This window comes from Galleria mellonella, unplaced genomic scaffold, assembly GCF_026898425.1.
Source record: "Galleria mellonella isolate WM207_F2 unplaced genomic scaffold, CSIRO_AGI_GalMel_v1 utg117, whole genome shotgun sequence".
Taxonomy (NCBI): Eukaryota; Metazoa; Arthropoda; class Insecta; order Lepidoptera; family Pyralidae; genus Galleria; species Galleria mellonella.
In genome coordinates this window covers 4,974,846-4,995,033 of record NW_026441980.1, presented here as the reverse complement: position 1 = coordinate 4,995,033, position 20,188 = coordinate 4,974,846, and the positions used below count along the sequence as shown (strand labels likewise).

The 20,188-nt window shown below is 31.5% G+C and overlaps 1 protein-coding gene across 1 annotated transcript; it reads right to left on the bottom strand.

The window, feature by feature from the left end:
• Nucleotides 1-15,268: 15,268 nt before the first annotated feature.
• Nucleotides 15,269-19,680, bottom strand: LOC113511648 (uncharacterized). Its single transcript, XM_026895325.3, has 5 exons — nt 19,570-19,680; nt 18,546-18,938; nt 17,440-18,102; nt 16,271-16,477; nt 15,269-15,410 (listed from the first exon to the last, which is right to left on the bottom strand). The coding sequence occupies exons 1-5, from the start codon at nt 19,613-19,615 to the stop codon at nt 15,349-15,351; spliced, it is 1,371 nt and encodes a 456-aa protein (XP_026751126.2). The 5' UTR covers nt 19,616-19,680; the 3' UTR covers nt 15,269-15,348.
• Between the last annotated feature and the right edge of the window lie 508 nt (nt 19,681-20,188).

Genomic DNA, 20,188 nt, shown 5'->3' with positions numbered 1-20,188 from the left:
AGGTATAAGGTTTATTTTAGACTTTTCCCACTCTTGTTCTGTTGTAATGTTCTTTGTTTACCTAGTCTCAGTTTACGGTGTCCTCAGGGATGACAAGAAGCGATGACACAATCGTTTTTATCTTATATACTATAATTTATTTAAAATTATTTAAATGTATTTTTAATATATGGATAGAAATTTAAATATTTTTATTTGATGGAGAGAATTTTAAATTAATAAATTATGTTCCTTTTCATCATCATCATATCAACCTTCAACTATCCACTGTTGAACATAAGCCTCCCCTTGGAGGGTTTTGTTAGTAGTTACCATGCTTGGCAGGCGGATTGGCAACCGCAGTCAGGCTTCAGAGATGTTTTAAGAGGGACGATGTTGCTCATCCCTCGCTCTTCCGTAGTCAGTTCTTACGATATCCACGGGATAGGATCGTCTTTTTAAATGATATTTATTTAAATTCGTTACCAAATCACAAATGATACTAATGAGTCGTAATAACTCAATAAGTTATCTTATTTGAACTATTTATTTAAAAATAATAAAAAAAATTGAATGATGTGAAATTAGAAAATTTATTTCATAAATTTATTTACACAAATATTGTATTATATAATTTACCTACAAATAAAATTATTGTACAGTATATTTTTTATAATTCAAAGAACTAGACTATCATAAAAACAAGCTAGATACAAATAATTATCTGTCTAGATTATTAAATAATTATTTTGAGAAAAAATCTAGTCTTAAATATTAAAAGTGTAAAATACCACTATTGGTTGATTTACCTAAAAAATGGACACAAATCTGAAAAAAGAGCTGAATAATATTACTCGAATAACTTAATTTTAATATTAGAGACTCATATTTTTCTTCAACTTATGTCTTTTTGGGAATAAGTATCTCCAATTTTACTGATAAACTCTTTTAACTATCTCAGCACATTTATTTTATTTGTAAAAAAAAAAGTATTAATTGAAAGGATATTTTAAAAAGATAAAATTTTCTAAATCGGTTCAAGGAATTATACGAACGAGTTAAAGGACGGGGATTAGACGAGTAACAAACATTAAAAAAAAACCTAATTGAGAATCTTTCTTTGGTTGAAAAAAAATATTAATATTATGTTTTTAAATAAAATTCATCGTCAATAGTACTCATATATAATGAATTTTTTTTTTTATGGGTGAAAATAGTATGGTAACTCCGCCTGCGCTAACGGGATACGCTGGCGGAGCTCCAGTGAAGGGTGATAGATGAGAATGAAAACAGGCCAGTTAGCCCATCATGATGAATTCATCAGGAATTACCCATGATAGTTTCCAGGGGGAACCGCGAGGAGGTCGACCTGGTTGGGTATATTGCTAGCAATGGGATTCTCAGTCTTCATTACTAACAATCCCTTTCCCCCCCCTATTTAATGAATTGTGATTAACAGTATGTTTTGTGTACAACAAAGAATAAAGAAAGAATATAAAAGAATGAAGACACCATTTTAAGTTGCAAAGCAAAGACAACAATACAATTAATGTCCCTCACAATCTGCCACAGTTTGTGTATGGACTAATAAACATCGGTAACATTTGTGTACCCCGGCTACCATTTTTGGGATCTAGCGGCAAAGTTAAGCAATCAGTCCCAAGAACTTCTCACAACTCATCTCGGAGTTTGAAAAGTAATAAATAGTTTAGACGAGTCGTGTAGGATCTGCAGTAGGGAAGTGTCTGGCTTAAGTACTTATAAAGATCAGGTACCTAATGTATATTCTACTATTGCGTATCTTTAAAAATAAGTCATATATTAGACCAGTATAATCCTATTAAACTAATTAATATTATAAATGCGAATGTTTGTAACAATGGATAGATGGATATTATTAGATATTTGTTATTCTTTCCGCAAAAACTATTGAACAGAATTGATTGAAATTTGTTTCACGGATTTTTTTTTGGAATTATAATGTCTCCTGTGCTAGCGGTATATGTTGACAAGGCATCATCACCAGTGAGGGATGATAGGCGAGAATGAAAAGGCAGGTCCGTTAGCCCAATGTGATAAATATACCTGGAATTCAGCACGACGGTTTCCAGGTTGGACTACATGGAGGTCAACCTAACAGAGTATATTGCTAGCAATGGAACTGGTAGTTTGCATTACTAACAATCCCTCCCCCCCCCCCTAGTACACGAGTGAGTTAGGTCCTAACTTAGTATATAGGATACTTTATATACTATTACACGCCGGTCTCATAGAAATTTTATCTAAATCGATGCAATACTTTGGTTCTTAAATCAAAAGAATTAAAGTAGATATTTTTTATGAAAAAAATACTATAATAATAAATAAATTTTACTATAATAATACTTTACGTACACGTATATTACTTTATTTGTTGTGGTGTATCTGTATAGAACAGAATACGAATACATCATCACTCTATTTCGTTCTCAGCATACGAATTTATAAAAAATCTTTTGATTTAAAAGCGAGATACCTCTCGAGTTCATAATCATGCTCACATACGATTTATTTCGATTTGACGTGTTGACAAATGTTTTCTTTATCCTACTTTATTTACATCTGCAGAACCCAATTTAGGAGTCACTCCTCAAAACGACACTCAATTTTGCTACACCATTAAAATTACGATTCGAATTTCACGTTACCTTATTTTTTTATCATCCGCGTAAAATAAGAATAAATGTTTTTACAGGTCTCGTTTATTTACGCCGTCGCGGTTGCGGTAAATTTTACGTTTAAAATGTTTTATGAATTATCTTATCAAAACACATAGCGCAACGAGCAATTATATTTTGATGTGCCGCGTTTCTGCTGTGAAGCAAATGTGTATCATGGTATAAGCTAAGTAATTAATTATAATTCGAACACTCGAACCTTTACGGTAATTAAACAACTGACCAATTAGAAAAGAAAGGAGCAAAAAATATCCAAATAGGGCCAGAACCTTATTGTGGCATACCTTGAAGCCAGACATTTCAAACTTGAAAACTTAGAAGTAGCAAATAATAGCTGGCTCTTGTTGCCAGGATTAAAGCACTCGAAAGCTCTGATTAAGGGATGTTTAGAAATTTACTTCAAGAAATTAATTCGTTTGAGTAAAAATAAAATGTGTGTATTAACAAGAATTCTCACTAGATACTGCAAACTAAATGAGCAAGCATATGACCCAACTAGGTTTATATCTACCCAAAAAGTGTTTCAAAAATGAGGAAGAAAAGGCGCAGCACTTAATTTGTGGTTGTAGCCCACTCATACATAAACGACATATCGCCTTTGGAAAATACACTTTCAATCCTGAGAAGATAAAATATATCGCTACAAAAAATATCTTAAAATTCCTATCATTGATAGGAATTAGCAGCGAACTTTAAAAGGGCAAGCACAAAAGAGCATAGGTCACAGTGTCATAGGTTTATTTGCCTAAAAAGCCCATATATATATATATATATATATATATATATATATATATATATATATATATATATATATATATATATATAATAACTTTAATCTGAGTTCTTGTTAAACAAAGAGATAATCGACCTGACCTAAAGACTACCTAATGACAGACCTGGGGGGAAAGGGATTATTAGCAATTGAGTTTGAGAGTCCCATTTCTAGCAGGTCAACCTCCACGCGGTTTCCCCTGGAAACCATCGTGAACAATTCTTGTCGAATTCGTCACGATGGTTAACTGACCTGCTTCATCCTTATCTATCATCCTTCACTGGTGCTCCGCCGGTGTATACTGATAGCGCGGGTGGGGTTACTATTTCATTACCTCCCATAAAAAAAAAATGACAGATCTAAAGAGTCTGTTTCTGTGACAATTTTAACAAAACTTGATAACCTTTTCGTTAAGATCTACTGAAACGAATTTCACAAATTTTCATATAGGTATTAATATATTATTATTAATTATTAATATATATAAATTATTATTAAATAAGAAATAATACCTACACCTATAACCGTCTGCTTTTACATTGCAGTGCAATAATTAATAAACGCACTTATCATCATATCAGCCTTTAATTGTTCACTACTGAACATAAGTCTCCCCCTTGGGGGGGTTTGCCAGTAGTGGCCACACTTGACAGGCAAATAATATCAGATATTTACTTTAATAAAATATTTTATTGGCATTAATAATAATTCAAATCAATGGTAAGGGTCATTTACTTGTTCGAGGAAGTACACATAATTATATATTCAATACATGAGATTTTGTTTGTTATTTGTTGTAATCCTTGAAACCTTTGTGAGTGATGTGAAGAAAAGACTGCAATATCTTTTATGAAATGATAACACTGTGACTTGGACAAAGAAGTAGAGACAATCTATTCTAAAACTGTCAATATTAAATATAGAAAAAATATGAAAAAATTAAAAATAGAATTCGATAAAGACGATAATCTACACATGCTCGTACTTTTGTCAATCTGGACTATTTCCAACTGTCTTAAGAAAAGGAGGTTCTCGTTTTTTTTTATGTTTGTAACCATGATTACTTGTAAATCGATTTGGTAAATTATTTTTAAATAATTTTCGCCAAAATGTATTTACAACAAAATATTAAAATAATCTATACAATATTTCTTACAATATCTACCAAAAAGTCTTCGATTTAAACTGATTTAACAAATAAGTACCACAATTTACGGAGGCGTCACGTTTTGCTATTTTTTCTTCTCTTATCTGTAAACGTCTTGTATACCTTTTTAAGGATCTTCGATTTTTACGTCTTTATTCTCGACTGGTTACGACATGGGTATGTATATTTATTCAACTAGAATGAAACGAAAGAAAAAGTATGCAAATATGTATTTTTTTTTTGTTTCATTTTATGGAAAGTATAAAGGAAAAAAGTATTACGATCCGAATCCCAAGAGTAATCATGAACTGAGAACATTCCCCAAAGGAGATGGATTTTAAGAAAATTATTTTTATATCTTATCGACGTGACTGCGCTGTTACACTTTGAATATTTCTTTTTTATGCCTTGTAAGTATGTGATGAAATTTTTATACACAAAGTCGAAATCGAAATGTAGGTAGAACTCAAATAGAGGCTTTTATTAAATTTTTAATTTGGTTATTTTTTTACACCAGTGTAAAAAAAAATAGGAACTACACCGAGCCTATCATTTTACTTTGTAACTCCATCCCCAATAGATAAATCTTACAATAGAAACGTTTTCATTACCTGCATGCTGTTTTCTGTTCTAAAGTATCATGGACAGATAGAATGAGAGTGCGACATCCTGTGTCTTTTTATTCAATTTTTGACCTAATTGACTTTTAATATTACTTGCAGAATACATTAATATGTAATAGAACCCCTTTAATATCAGTATGAGATGATACTAGAATGTTCCACACTGTTCCCTAAAAAATTTACAAAATAATCACAACTTAATTTTAACCACAAGTAAAATAATAATACTACTAGTATTTTTACTACTTAAATATTTATTTATAATATTACAAGGAAAACTATAATTTTTTTAAAGTGTATGCAATAAATGCCTAGAAAATTTTGATGATGATATTTTTGACATAGAAATATTATAAATAGTCGTGCAATTATAGAAATTTCATTTTATTATATTAATACTCTTAGTTCTAGATGGTTGCATAAATCTATTAACTACTTATGTTACATAAGGGCAGTGCCGAGTCTTAAATAACATAGTGATTACTTGTTCCGTGGTGCCACTGAGATGGATATGAACAGATGGTGCTACTTTAAAATTTTTACCCTTAATTAAGTGCAACATTGCAAGAAGGGATTGCTACCAACAAAGAACTTTTATGACATCAAGTTTGTTTTGCAATGGCACCCTAAGTTTTCCGGGGGGAAAGGGATTGTTAGCAATGGAGACTGAGAATCCCATTGCTAGCAATATACCCAACTAGGTCGACCTCCTCGCGGTTCTCCATGGAAACTATCATGGTTAATTCCCGATGAATTCATCATGATGGGCTAACTGGCCTGTTTTCATTCTCATCTATCACCCTTCACTGGTGTCCCGCCAGCGTATCCCGTTAGCACAGGCGGGGTTACCATACCATTTTCATCCATCAAAAAAAAAACCTATGTTTTCTTAATTGACATACTAGGGATGTCTATCTCTATTATGTGGTGATATTACAACAAACGCAAACAAGTGTGTTAGTACTAAGTGAATTAGATAACAAATTATGTCATCTAATTCACTTAGATTAAGCCCTTTTCCTCCATCATTCATCATTTGTTTACAGTATATTATTATATTCACACACCAGTAAGGCAGTATGATATTCGTGGCGTCACACAATTTTTTATTGTAATGTTACAATATTTAAATTTCTTGTTATGTAAACATAATTCAAACGTTGCTCCATCATATTATATTTAGTTTTGGAATCAGTGACATTATTGTAGACGATGTTATTGTCAATATTGATTTGATTCCAATTGATTTTTTTAAATAATTTATCAATATTACTCGGATTAAAAGAATCTTAATAATAACTTTAACAAAATATATTGAAATTGACAGATAATTGCGACGTTGCCATACTTCATTATGAACACTCTGAATAGCTGCATACCTAATGTCTCATGGTGGTGGGAGAAGGATTGTTAGTAATGAGGACGGTAGTCCACATTGTTAGCAATATGCTCTGTCAGGTCGATCTCCACGCGGTTTTCCTTGGAAACCATGAATTACCTGTGATTAATTATTGTCAAATTCGCCGTGATGGGTCAAATGATATGACTTCATTTTCACCTTTCTTCCCTCACTGGTGCCAAGCTAGTATATACTGATAACGCATACGGATTAATAGCTCATGGTTGATCAGTAATGTTTTTTTTTAATTTCATTGTCCACAAATAAATTACAGTTTATTTCCTTGACAAAATTCACCAAAGACTATTATCATAAAGTTTTGTTCGAAAAACTAAAAATTAATATAGGACCGTTCAGTTTCAATGGACAATAAACTTTTATAAAAGCAAATGGCCAGCAATTTGAAGCAGAAAAGCTTAGCAAAAACTTAATTCAGTGTAAAAACTTGGGGACGACGGGACATCGGGAGCAGTTTGTGGGATAACAAGGGAATAAGACTAGTCGTTAACCGATGACACAGCATTATGGGAGACTAGCGACGCCCACGTCTTGTTACTTAAAATGTTCACAACATACATAACTATAGTAATTTTTTTTAAATATTGTCTTAGATTATATAGATAGCGCGTCGAATGACAAAATCATGTCAACATTAAGTCAATTAAATTGACATTTAACAGACTCGATTTGACATTTATGTATTTATTTAAAACGAAATAAAACGCGAATTTTTTTTAGTGTTGCAAAAATTCAATTTGAAATATTGACTATTTCTTCATATATATATGAATGATGTACATTTATATTCCTAATATAAATGTACATCATGGCAACCCTATTCACGCATAATGGATAAAAAGATCGGCCTGTTTTGGTGAACCTTTTTATAAAGACACTACGAGTATCTATATTATCTATCTATCAGGCATTAAATTCGCCATGTAGACATTTTTCAATGTGTGCAAAAGTATAAATAAATAAAGATATTTAAGGACATTGTATACGAACTATTTATTACTCACTAGTAACCACTTACTTTCATTCCCATAATATCGTTTTACAGTCTTTTATTTCCTAATTAGCTTTTACCCACGAATTCGTCCGCGTGACCACCAACCGAGAAAAATAACCTATATCTTTCTTCATCTCCTATAATAGGAGGTATCAAATTTCGTAATGATTGGTTAAATCGTCAAGTCGTCAAGTCAAGACAAAAAACAAATTCGCTCTCACAATTATAATATTAGTAAAAATGTCGGTATCCATGTATATCTATTTATCAAATCAAAAATATCAACGGTAATTGAAGCCGTTATCTACCTCTTCAATCCTCCAGATACGTCATTCGTCTCATCTTAATCTGTATAACTCACCCACTACATACGTCAACATCTGGCATTTTCCTTTAGTCGTAATTTTGATACTTTATTTTACTGTATTTATTTTTACATTAACATCTGTTTTCGTGTACTTAATATTCACACAAAACCTTGTAAAATTAAATTTGTGTTAAGGGTTACAGTCGGGTTTACTGCCCTTTCTTGTTGCGTAATACTGCTTTTCGTACAGAGTAAGAATAATTGTACAAGTATTAAAAAACTGACGTGTTTGAATTTTTAAACGAATTACATAATTTAAGATTGCGTTTGACAAAAAAAACCGACTTCAATTGTGATAAAATCAGTTATTTTGATTTAAAAACTTAACTGCTGAATCTACTTTAATAAAATTTTTTAGGACCAATCTGAAAGCATATTCTTTCAAATAAAAAAGGAATATGAAATCTTTTATTTTATTATATATTTTTTATATTATATAGATAAGATACAAACCGAATTAAGAATCTCCTTTTTGTCCACTGAAAAACTAAGGTGTTTGAATTTTTAAGCAAATTAATCTAAGTTTAATTTTGTTGTGGCTTATATTACGAGTACGTAACTATATTAGTAATTCTTAATTCATTTTGCAATTGATACGTATATTGGGTTCAAATTTATTTTATGACAATTGAAATTACATGAAATTAAAATTAATTGTTGATGCCTCCACATTCATATCGGCCATTAACTGAACACTGCTGAATAAACTATCCATCCATCTATCAAGCGTGGCAACTACTGGCAAAGCTCCCCCTTGGGAAGTTTTGTAGTTGCCATGTTTGACAGACGGGTTCTATTAATTATGAGCGATTGTTATCACTTTCCACCAGGAGGGCTGTCAGCTCGTTTACTGTTATTCTGAGCTCGTTATTCTGAGTATCATAAAAGAATTGTGATTCATGGAAGTTACTAATAAACGACTGAATATATTTCATGCAAATATTCATGTTGTTCGAAATGACGCCGGTCTGTTTATTATATTAATTTGTCTGTACTCATATTGACGTGTTTCCAAATATGATTGGATGATTGGATTGACGTCGCATTCATTATGTTGTGAAATAAATTCGTCATCACTTACATTTTGCAACTGAATAAATAGTTTTATGTAAATAAGACTATTTTAAAATGAACACTTACTCTTGTATTAGCAATGCCCTCTAATGTTGGTCGTATTAAATCGCTTTAGTTTCCTCTAATAGCACATTTGTATTTGATTACTTCATGTTTCGTGATTTGGGGTTCGATCCTCCATTAATAATATATCTCTCTATGTGTTTTCTATCTATAATAAGCATTTACTAAAAAAAACATTTAAGTATACCTATTAGTTCACCTACAATACAAATTCTATAACTAGATGGCAGTGTGTGAAATGCCCAATGGTAATAACTAATAAAAAACAGTACAATAACGAAAATAAAAAAAATACTACTATTAATTAATTATAATTGATAAAAAATGGCCCTGGTTTATAAGAGACGAGACCTAATCATTGCGATAATTAAGGTAAAATATAATGATTTACCTGAGTATATAAATCCATAAACGCGAAAATCCATAAAATGTAACGCGAAAGTCTAAAAATTATAAAAAAATATTCATATATATTAATATATATTATATCTAGTCACACAAATGATATCGCGAGCAAAAACTAATCTATATTTCTATACTAATACTATAAAGAGGAAAGATTTGATTTTTTGTTTGTTTATCAACAGATAAACTCAAAAACTACTTAACCGATTTTAAAAATTCTACGTCTATAGAAAGCTACAGCTAAAAAATATGGATACAAATAAAAATTACAATAATGTAGCCTAAGGTATCAAAAATTTGCCTATTGAAAATGATATAAAATACTATTTTTTCATGCAAATGCAAGGTTTTTAAATAACATTATATAATTATGTTAAATATTAACATAATAATATACAATAATATTAAATAACAACAATATTTTTTTCAAAAATCGTGTACAGAACTGATTCACAACTTTATAATCAGCGAAAGTATAATATAGAGACTTCTGAATAGGTACCTCCATTTTCGAGATGGCTTAAAAACATTTATGTACTCGTAAGTTTATTGTGTTGGCAATTACCGCAACGTTGGCAACACACCTGCTACTGCTGGAAGCTAATTTTCATATCATACGTCTTATTCCATACCTAATATGAATTATATATTAGGATGACCTTGGCGATGTAGCGGTTTAATACTACCTCATCTTTCGATAGTCGTTGGTTCGATTCCCGTAATATTCAAACATTTGTTATTCGTGATTAGGTCTGCTGGTCTATGTATTTTTTATATAAAATTTGTATGCATTTATAAAAAAGTGTGTTTATGAACTATCCAATACTAGTGTATATAATACAAGTTTTGCTTAGTGATTTTTATTATTAATAGCATTAAAGACGGAGAAGTATATAAGCTATTTTTTATATTTTTTCATCCCGATAAGGCAAACGTAGTCACGTGTAAGAGTAAGTTCACTACTATTTCCATTCAATGAAAATAATAGATAGTATTTGACTAAACAAAAAAAAAAGAAAAAAAATACAAATACGCAATTTCAAAACAATTTATATAAATTCTCATGAAGAACTGTATTTACTTAAGATAAGTGTATTTTCTTATATATAGAACATACAATCAATAACGAAAGTTATTCTATTCGTGAGTAGATAATAACAATACAATATAGTAACATAAATATTGAATCTATGTCTATATTTGCACTTATAATATCGTTCCTATAAGTACCGACGCAAACAGAAAATTAATTAGAGAATTAATCGGATCCAATTTCCTGGACAAATATTGGCATGCATAAAATATCTATCGATTACTGGCCCGGAAATAGTTGCTAATTATTTTCCGAAAATATCTATATGTGATGTGATTAATATATAATACTTTTTATTTACATACATACATACGTATCTGTCACGCCTGTCTCCCATTAGGGTAGGTTGAAACAATGAAACTTTATATTTGTGCCCTTAAAAATAGAGATTTATTTTTATTTTATTATTATTTTAGTCGTTAACTGCCCACTGCTGGACATAAGCCTTCTCCATAAGGGGAGTTTTGCCAATAGTTGCCACGCTTGGCAAGAGGGTTGGGAACCGCAGCTAGGCTTTTAGAGATATTTTAAAAGGGATGCTGTTGCCCATCTCTCGCCCTCCCTTAGTCGGCTTTTACGACACCCACGGGAATGTTAGGGGTGACTCATTCTATTTCGGGGCACACGCGGCGATACTTATAGTATACTATTTACATTATACATACAACCATAATTATTATTATATCAGCTATTAACTGTCCATTGCTGACCATAGGTCTACCCTATAAAGAGAGTTTTGCCAGTAGTCACTATGCTTAGCAGGTTAGTTGCCAACCGCAGGCTTTGGTGGTGATATTTTAGGAGAAACGCTGGTGCCCATACCTCGAGCATTTCCTTAGTTGCCTTTTACGACATCCATTGGAAAGGAAGTGGTGGCCAATCCTATGTTGGGATAACACGGCGTATTTATTACAAGCATAGATATTTAAATAGAGAAGATAGTTAATGTTGAGTATTTTGTATGAAGACCAGATATTCTTCTGTAATGTTCTTATGTAACAGATGTCAACTCAATACAATCCTTCAATATAAGGATTAGATAGCAGTGACATTAATCTAAAACTCGATATAATATACAATGGGTACCATCGCCCGCGCAATTGTAATGGCTAAAAATTATTATTAATTGGATTTTTCATTATATTTCCAAAATATATACTTCTATATTAATATTATGAATTTTAAGTAGACTCTGAATCCAAATTTAGACAGATTTTAATATCGAAACAATCTGACTCGAATTTACATATCGATAAATGTATCGAATGCTATTACGTTAATCAACTAACTCGGTATTAGAATAATTTTGACATTTAAATAAAATTCAATTAAAAATAGAATTTAGAATAAAATTTTGAAATTATATAAGACATGAACAACATAGTTACTTAATTTGTACAGACAATATAATTAGTTTGCCCAACAAGGCGGCAAGGCAAATAGGTCGCGTACGCAAAACAAGGCAAAAAATGTTAACGAACTCGCTCACACTTTCGTGTATTTCCTTATAATGATATCTCTTTGTAACTGTTACTGTCATTCCATATCATGTCAACTGAGACTACAGATACTTAATATATGATTACATATAATAATGATGTATATACCTTGTAGATGAATAATTGAAATTAAACCGAATTTACATGTAATAGAGGATATTAGACGTTAGATTATATTTGTCGTCTATATGATATGATGTCGATTCAATTCCAATTCCATTTCATAAAAAATTACCCCACAGCGTCGTCTTTAATCATTTATTAAAAAGGTAAATGCATACCTATACGCAAGTACAGCTGAGGAAATATCCCATAATAAAGTTGATATTTCTATCTTCTCAAATAGAAAAGCATGAGTTGTAAACAACAGATTTAAAAGACAAAAGGATTCTTTCTTCATGAATACTTATGGCCCAATAAATTTGGAGCTTATAAAATTTACATGCAATTCCACAAAGTGCCTTTAAGTGTGTATGTATACCTCGTTGTGATAATGTATTCAATAAGACGAGTAAGATAACTACAATTACTTGTCGACGGGGACGACAAAACTTAGTCCAGTTTAACCCCGCTAAGATACAAGCTTGCTTGTTCACCGCTAAAAAACCCTATTTGCTGTGGCTCCACAATTCCAGGGCACGTCTATTAACATCTCTAAAAGTGGGGGGAAAGGGATTGTTAGTAATAGAGATTAAAAATCCCATTGCTAACAATATACCCAACCAGGTTGACCTCCTCGCGGTTCTCCCTAGAAACTATCATGGTTAATTCTTGATGGATTCATCATGATGGGCTAACTGGCCTGTTTTCATTCTCATCAATCACCCTTCACTGGTGCTCCGTCAGTGTATCCCGTTAGCACAGGTAGGGTTACCATACCATTTTCACCCATAAAAAAAAAAAACATCTCTAAAAGTATTGAGGTTCTTGGTGTCGACATCTCTAGTAACGTACAGTTCCGTGACAACCTCGAAGATAAGGTGAAGCTGGCATCCAAAAAAACTTAGTATGCTTAATAAAGCGAAGCATTACTTAACGCCGGATCAACGATTAATACGGCTCACCATCGACAGGGATTTCTCCTTCATACCCTACAGCCTAGATGGTCGCGTACACGCAGTTTCAGAGATATTTTCTCCCATGAACACTCAGGTTATGGAATGAGCTTCCTGCCAAGGTTTCCCAAGAGACTACAGCATGAGGTTCTTCAAAAGGGGGTAAAGAAGTTTCTTCAGGGTCGGCAACGTGCGTGTAATATCCTGGTATTGCAGGCGTTCATAGGCTACGGTAACCGCTTACCATCAGGTGGACCATATGCTTCTTTGCCACCTCAGTGGTATAAAAACAATGTATTTTTCTAACACCATTACTGAGATAACGATTAAACTAATAGCACCCTTGATAATAGCCAAACACCGTTTGGCTACAGACCCCAACAGCTACGCCGGGAATATATCAAGTGTGTATTGCCGCTTCTAAAGAAAAAACCTCTGGGGAAATTCTCAACAGGAAGCTCATTCCATTTGACTATAGCGTAGTAGTAGGCATGTTGATTTACGCAAATGAGGTCCCGGATTCAATCCCCAATCATGATTCGATCGGAAATTTTCGGAAACAAACTTTTCTGAATTGTCTTGGGTCTGGGTGATCCGAGTTGTGCCATCAGATGTTCGTGTCCTTATTTCCCATAACACGTATCCAAGTTTAAGGACCAGGCAATTGATGTGATTGTGTGGTATTTATTACTAATTGTTATTATTATTGTAGATTTTAGTGCAATAAAGAATATATATTTATAATTCTATAAATTAAACTTTAATGATTTACAAAAGAAATTCATCTTAGGGTCACTAAAAAAATGGACACGAAATTATAGATTGCGCTAGAATCGAGACTTGTGGATTGTGTTGTTTATTTTGTAATTAAAAATAATTTAAGGCAAAATTTCTAAATTGGTGGGTGGGTGATATAGTAATAATTTTTTTTTTATTCTACAATGTTAAACGACCATTTAAAATAGTAATAAGTATGAATGATGATGATAGATGATGATAATGTCATCATTTAGTCAACAAAATTGAATTTGGCTGGCCTAATTCGAAATAGATTAACAGTTTTCCATACCAAGTTTTTTTTTTTTTTTTAATACCAAGTTGATTTTATAAGTGTGAATTGGAAACTTGTTTGTGTGATATTATATAAATATACAAATTTTCATATTGGTTACAAATTAATACCTATATTATTTTTATTAATAAAAATAATAATGGTTGTCATTTTAAATAATTTTAAAAGTAAATTATTACTATGTTACAATTTTAAACTTTCGCATTGTTTACCCATATTTTTAAATACACAATCGGAACTTAACGCGATGAAAAAGCTTTTACAGGTAAACAATATCTACATACCTACTGTCGTGACCACAACGTGGTGCCATCCACGTCGAAACGTCGGCAATAAAGAATCAGGTATATAGGTACTATTTACCTGTAAAAGCTTTTTCATCGTGTTAAATCCCGATTATGTATTTAAAAATAAATATAACAAGTCTGTACTCCGCTATAAATCAAAGTAAAGATAAGCATCAATACGAATCATAATATTCTGTTTATTTACACATTTATTTAGGTACTGATATATCGCCTGATGCAGCTCCTATAGCCAGCGTAATATAGTATCGTTCAATAGACCTTAATGACAATAAGACAGTTTACTGATTTCTAGAAGTATTAGTATGAATCAAAAATCTGTTAATTGATTTGATTGCATATTTCAATTTATTACTAATTTTATTTAGAATGCTACTTCGCTAATTTCAACAAACTTTGTTACTTTTTAAGACAGGAGGCAAATGAGCATGCTGCTTGCTTGAAGTTAAGTAACTACCACTGCCCATTAGCACCTGCAACATCAGAAGTATTATAAGTGTGATGCTGGCCTTTTAAAAAGGAATTATGCTCTTTTCTTGAAGGTTATGAGTATTCTATTGAACTTAATTTATTGTACTATTGTCTTGAAAGCCGTATAACATTCTTATGGGCAACAGAAAGTTTTTAAGGTAAAGTCGCTATGTATAAATATATATTCTATAAAATTTTTTAATAAAACAACAGTATGTAGTACAAAATATATATAATAGTTATTTGTATTCAGAATTTCTTAAATATGTAATATACTTATATCATAGTATTCCATTCAGTCTTGTATATCATCAGGCTGTATAACATTAACCGTTTTCGTCACTATGGGTTCACTGTCTGCAACAAAAAAGACATAATTCTTTAAGCCTATTATTTCTTAAGTGAGTTTATTTGTTCGTTACCATATAGCGCCTTAACAGTTTAACCAATCACTATGAAATTTGTCATATACATACTATGTGGGATGGAGAAGAATATAGACTACTTTTTATCTCGGTTAGTAAACATATCCTGATTACGCGGACAAAGTCGCAGGTAAAAACTAGTAATATAATAACTGCGAGAATTCATAAAGATAAATGGATGAATGTTTGTTACTCTTTCACGCAAAAACTACTAAACAGATTTGAATAAAATTTGAGAAATGAGTAGGTTATATCCTAACTTAGTACACAGGATATTTTTGTACTGATTCATGTGGGCAGAGCCTTAGTCTTATATATTGCGAAGAGTAATTAGATTTTCTCTGCAATTAAAGAATCTGCCAAAGTAAAGATTAGTAATATACTCGTAATTTGACTACTGCCAAATTAAGTGCATTTAAAAATTCGAATAAGTTAAAGCGTAAGAACGTGTATATTTTCTATCCAACTTATGAAATCATAAAGTTTGTTTTAAACTCGAAGATATACATTATTAGCGATATATAAAACTAATTACCCAAGCTATAAAACATATAAGAATAATAAAATTAATCAAGTATTAAAAATATCAAAAACAAAAACATTTGAGTTTCCCATATCAAATCAACACCTGAACGGTTTTTTTATTAATATTTCCTTATTGAAAATGTTCAGTTTGGTAGTAGAACACTTCCTTTATAAAATGTTAACGATACCTATTTCATCATACAAAATACGACTAAAAATTATGACAATATCGCGAGTAAAAACTAGTTTAATAATATAAATACATACCAAATCCATGCTCCCAGATAGATTCAATTAACTCTTCCACAATTGTGCCATTAGCAAATACAGTACGTGTAGTGTCCTTCTCGATACGATGCGGTGATTGAACAACGAAAAAGTATGCTACATCCTGTGTTTCTGTACTATCTTTCAATTTATCCCAAAAGCTCTCGTCGGTTCTAAACCATGATACTGGTTTGTGATCTGGTTCATCTGTAAAAAAAAATTGAAATAAAGTTAAAATGCATCTAATCTATATACTTTAAATTAAAATATTCAATTATTTTATAGACGTAACTATATAGAATTTTTGAGCGTCCCTAATATATAAACTGAATATTTGCTTATAAAAAAATTAGTCAAATAACTCTATAGTAAAGTTATGTCTCTAAGTATACGTCTGCCTAACTTCCTTGGCCATTATCTACGCTTCAACCACAGACCTCAACCAAACAACATTATTATGTCAACATGATGACAACTTGAGACATGACTTCGAGAGATAGTTACTTAGGATTAGGGATGGGTAACATATAGCCGTATCTATACTATACTTCTGTTATAAATCTATACTTTGGCCTAATAATAGATATAGGTATTAAATATCGATTCTCCAATGTATAAGAATGGAGAAAAGAACCTGATCGAAATTAATATAAATATTCCATTGATATTGACGATATTGAAATAGCTGATGACTTTTTCCGTCATCAATTTCCAGAGGACAAATGTGAGTAGATAGATATACAGTCAGCCAATCAGTGACCTGAACTGATTTATTACTGGTGAATGACCAACCAACAATATTAAATTAAATTTATTACAAAGTTATTTTGTATTATAAGTAAAAGAATATTAAATCACGAAGTCGTTTAATAACATAAACTTAGAATAATCTAAGTTTAAGTCATTAAACAACTTTGCAGTTTCTATTAAAAAACTACCAAACGAAATTGTAGTCAAATATACGAATATATATAATATACTAATTTTATTTAGACTTCTATTTTGGACTATTACTGCTCACTTGCCATTTCCTATGCCACTGTGCTAAATTGGTTGAAAAATATATATTTTAGAGATAAGTCCAGCTTTACTTACATTATTTCTAATTACTTTTATTACTGTATCTTTTAGTTCAATTAAGAATGTTAATTTTTTTATCTATTACCTACCTTCTAGTTCATCTGTAGTTATAACATTTTCACTTTCATCAGCAGTAACATCAGACACATTCTCTACCGAGCTATCTACACAAGAATTTGAGTCTTCTACAGTACTAACAACTTTATTTCCAGCACTTTTGAATACTACATTTGGGACATTTGTGGTTGTAAATGTAACCTCATCTTCAGGATTGGCATTAATTGTTGTTGCTGTAACTACTGTGAGTGAAACTTCATCAGAACTAACTAATGAAGTTTCAGATTTTTCAGTTGTGTCCGTAGTAATAATTGATGATTCTCCCAATAACTGATCATCAGATGACGATGATACTTGTTGTTGTAAGATATTATCATTATTAAGTGAATTATTAGAAGATATCTCTTGTGCTGTAGATGAATTAATATTTTGTGGTTCTAAATTTGTTTCTGTTTCAACTGAAGTAACAAAAGAAGTTCGTGGTTGTATAATAATTTCTTCTTTCGGTTTATTTGATATAATATTATCAGAGTTAATTAATATAAAATTAGGATATTCTTTTGCAATAAGATCCAAACTGTCTACATGCTCCACTTTGCCATCGGGATGTACAACTAAATATCGTTTTCTGTGATTTGTTGATAATAATATATCTCGTATCCTTTGATTAGAGTTTATATATTCAGCATTATAACCTGTGTTAAAAAAAGAAAATTATAGCATATAATAAAAATATTTCTAATATAACTATTACATATACTGCAATAATAATCTGTGCCGGGTAATTTAATGATGTCATGGTTCGCTTATTCTTTCAGGCAAGTGTGTGAATTAAACGCGCACTCTCTCTCTCACAAACACAGACAGACACACGCACGCACACACACACACACACACACACACACACACACACACACACACACACACACACACACACACACACACACACACACACACACACACACACACACACACACACACACACACACACACACACACACACACACACACACCCCCGTAACTCCAGTATACGCAAAAAAAGTAGCGTATATATGCTAGCCAATCAATGCCAGCCAATGCTAAATAATAAAATTTAAATAAAAATTAATATAATAATATATTTTACTAAAACACTTACTTTGAGGTGTACCAGTAAATTGGAAATTTGTTTGAAGCTGACCGTAATTTCCGGTCTCTGCTGAATATGGTATACTTTGTACGTTTAGAGGACGATTACTTCCAACACGTTCAGGATTAGCTAAACCTGGATTATTTTGAACTTCAAATTGTTTTACCCCTGATGGCTGTAGATATCCATCGTTTGCTCTCCATTGCGAATTCTTAATATTAAGAGTTCTTAGATTTTCATTGCCATTAATTGGCTGAAGAATATCAGATTGGGTTGGTACAGGTGACATATAACCTGGCCGATTGCGCAAAAGATATTCATTTGTTGGAGAAATACTTCCATCTCCTAAAATCGTTGTATCGCGTATTCGGGAATATCCTGGGCCGACGATGACATTCGATACTAAAAATTATAATAGTATAAATTAATTAAAGTAAGCGTCATGATGATATCAAAATGGTTATTTTCATTCTACTAACATGATCAATATAAAAGTTTGTGAAGATTGTAAGATATTTGTTACTTAGCCACGCTTAAATGGCTATGTGGATTTGAATGAAATATAAAGCGATAAATACTTACTTACAGCACACAAATAACAACAGATATAGATACATACGCAAAAAAAAATTGAATACATTTATCATAAAAAATACATACAAAACGTAATATAATTTTTCACTTCGTGAGTGTGTCACAATAACACAAAATGGTCACAACTCAGTTTATTGCTTTGCCCTCAAAAGAGCAAAACACTGATTATTCTGTTGTGACCAGATATAGACACCTAAGAAACTTATTATCCTGATACATGTAGGTAAACATTATGAAAACGAGTTAGTTTAGAATACCATAGACACTATTATTTAACAAATGAATCTACATACATGTACACATAGTTTTAATCGATTAACCACGCAATAGAAAACAACAAAGTCTGTTGTGCTAAAAAAATTCGAATACAGAGCAATATTTATATTATTAAAACAATTTTAATTATAATTTTATTAGTGCTGGATAAAAATAAACTCACCAACTATATCAGCGAACAAAATGGAAAATAAAATAAAACACAACATGTTGGAAATCTTAGTGCACTTCTATTGGTGTCTCCTTTAACAAAAATACTGAAATATGGGGCCACACTTCCATTATAAACGATTAAAAAGTAAACATTATGCCAACAAAAGCTGTTCATACAAAACCTATTATTCTTTTCAATGTAATTCTGCCTACGTTGTCAATAAACTACATATTGTATTTAACAATACGTCATAATAAGGTTTCCTTTATATATACAAAACTTTACTAAGAATTATACACAGATAGATATATCCAAAACCTTCCACTTAGAAAAGTGAAAATGTATAATTTTCCTTACAGAAGTGGGGAAAATTATGTAGATGTAAGTGTGTATGCTCGAAGAACCGATAACCGATGGGGAAGAAAGGTTCTTGAGTGACGACCCTGAACAGGCAAACGCAGTGTAGGACGACCCCCCACTAGATGGAGTGACGACCTGAAATGCATTGCAGGGAGTCAATGGATGCAGGTGGTGCGGGAGCGTTCTTTGTAGCGGTCTATGAGGGAGGCTTATGTCCAGCAGTGGACGAATAATGACTGAAATGATGATGTTGTATGTATCTTATACT

Excerpts from the sequence above, each read along its gene's own strand:
- LOC113511648 (XM_026895325.3), bottom strand. The coding sequence starts at position 19,615 with ATGTTGTGTTTTATTTTATTTTCCATTTTGTTCGCTGATATAGTTG. Across the intron at positions 18,103-18,545 it reads ATTTACTGGTACACCTCAAA|GTTATAATGCTGAATATATA; the intron begins GTAAGTGTTTTA and ends TTTTTAACACAG. Across the intron at positions 16,478-17,439 it reads AACTACAGATGAACTAGAAG|ATGAACCAGATCACAAACCA; the intron begins GTAGGTAATAGA and ends TTTTTTTTACAG.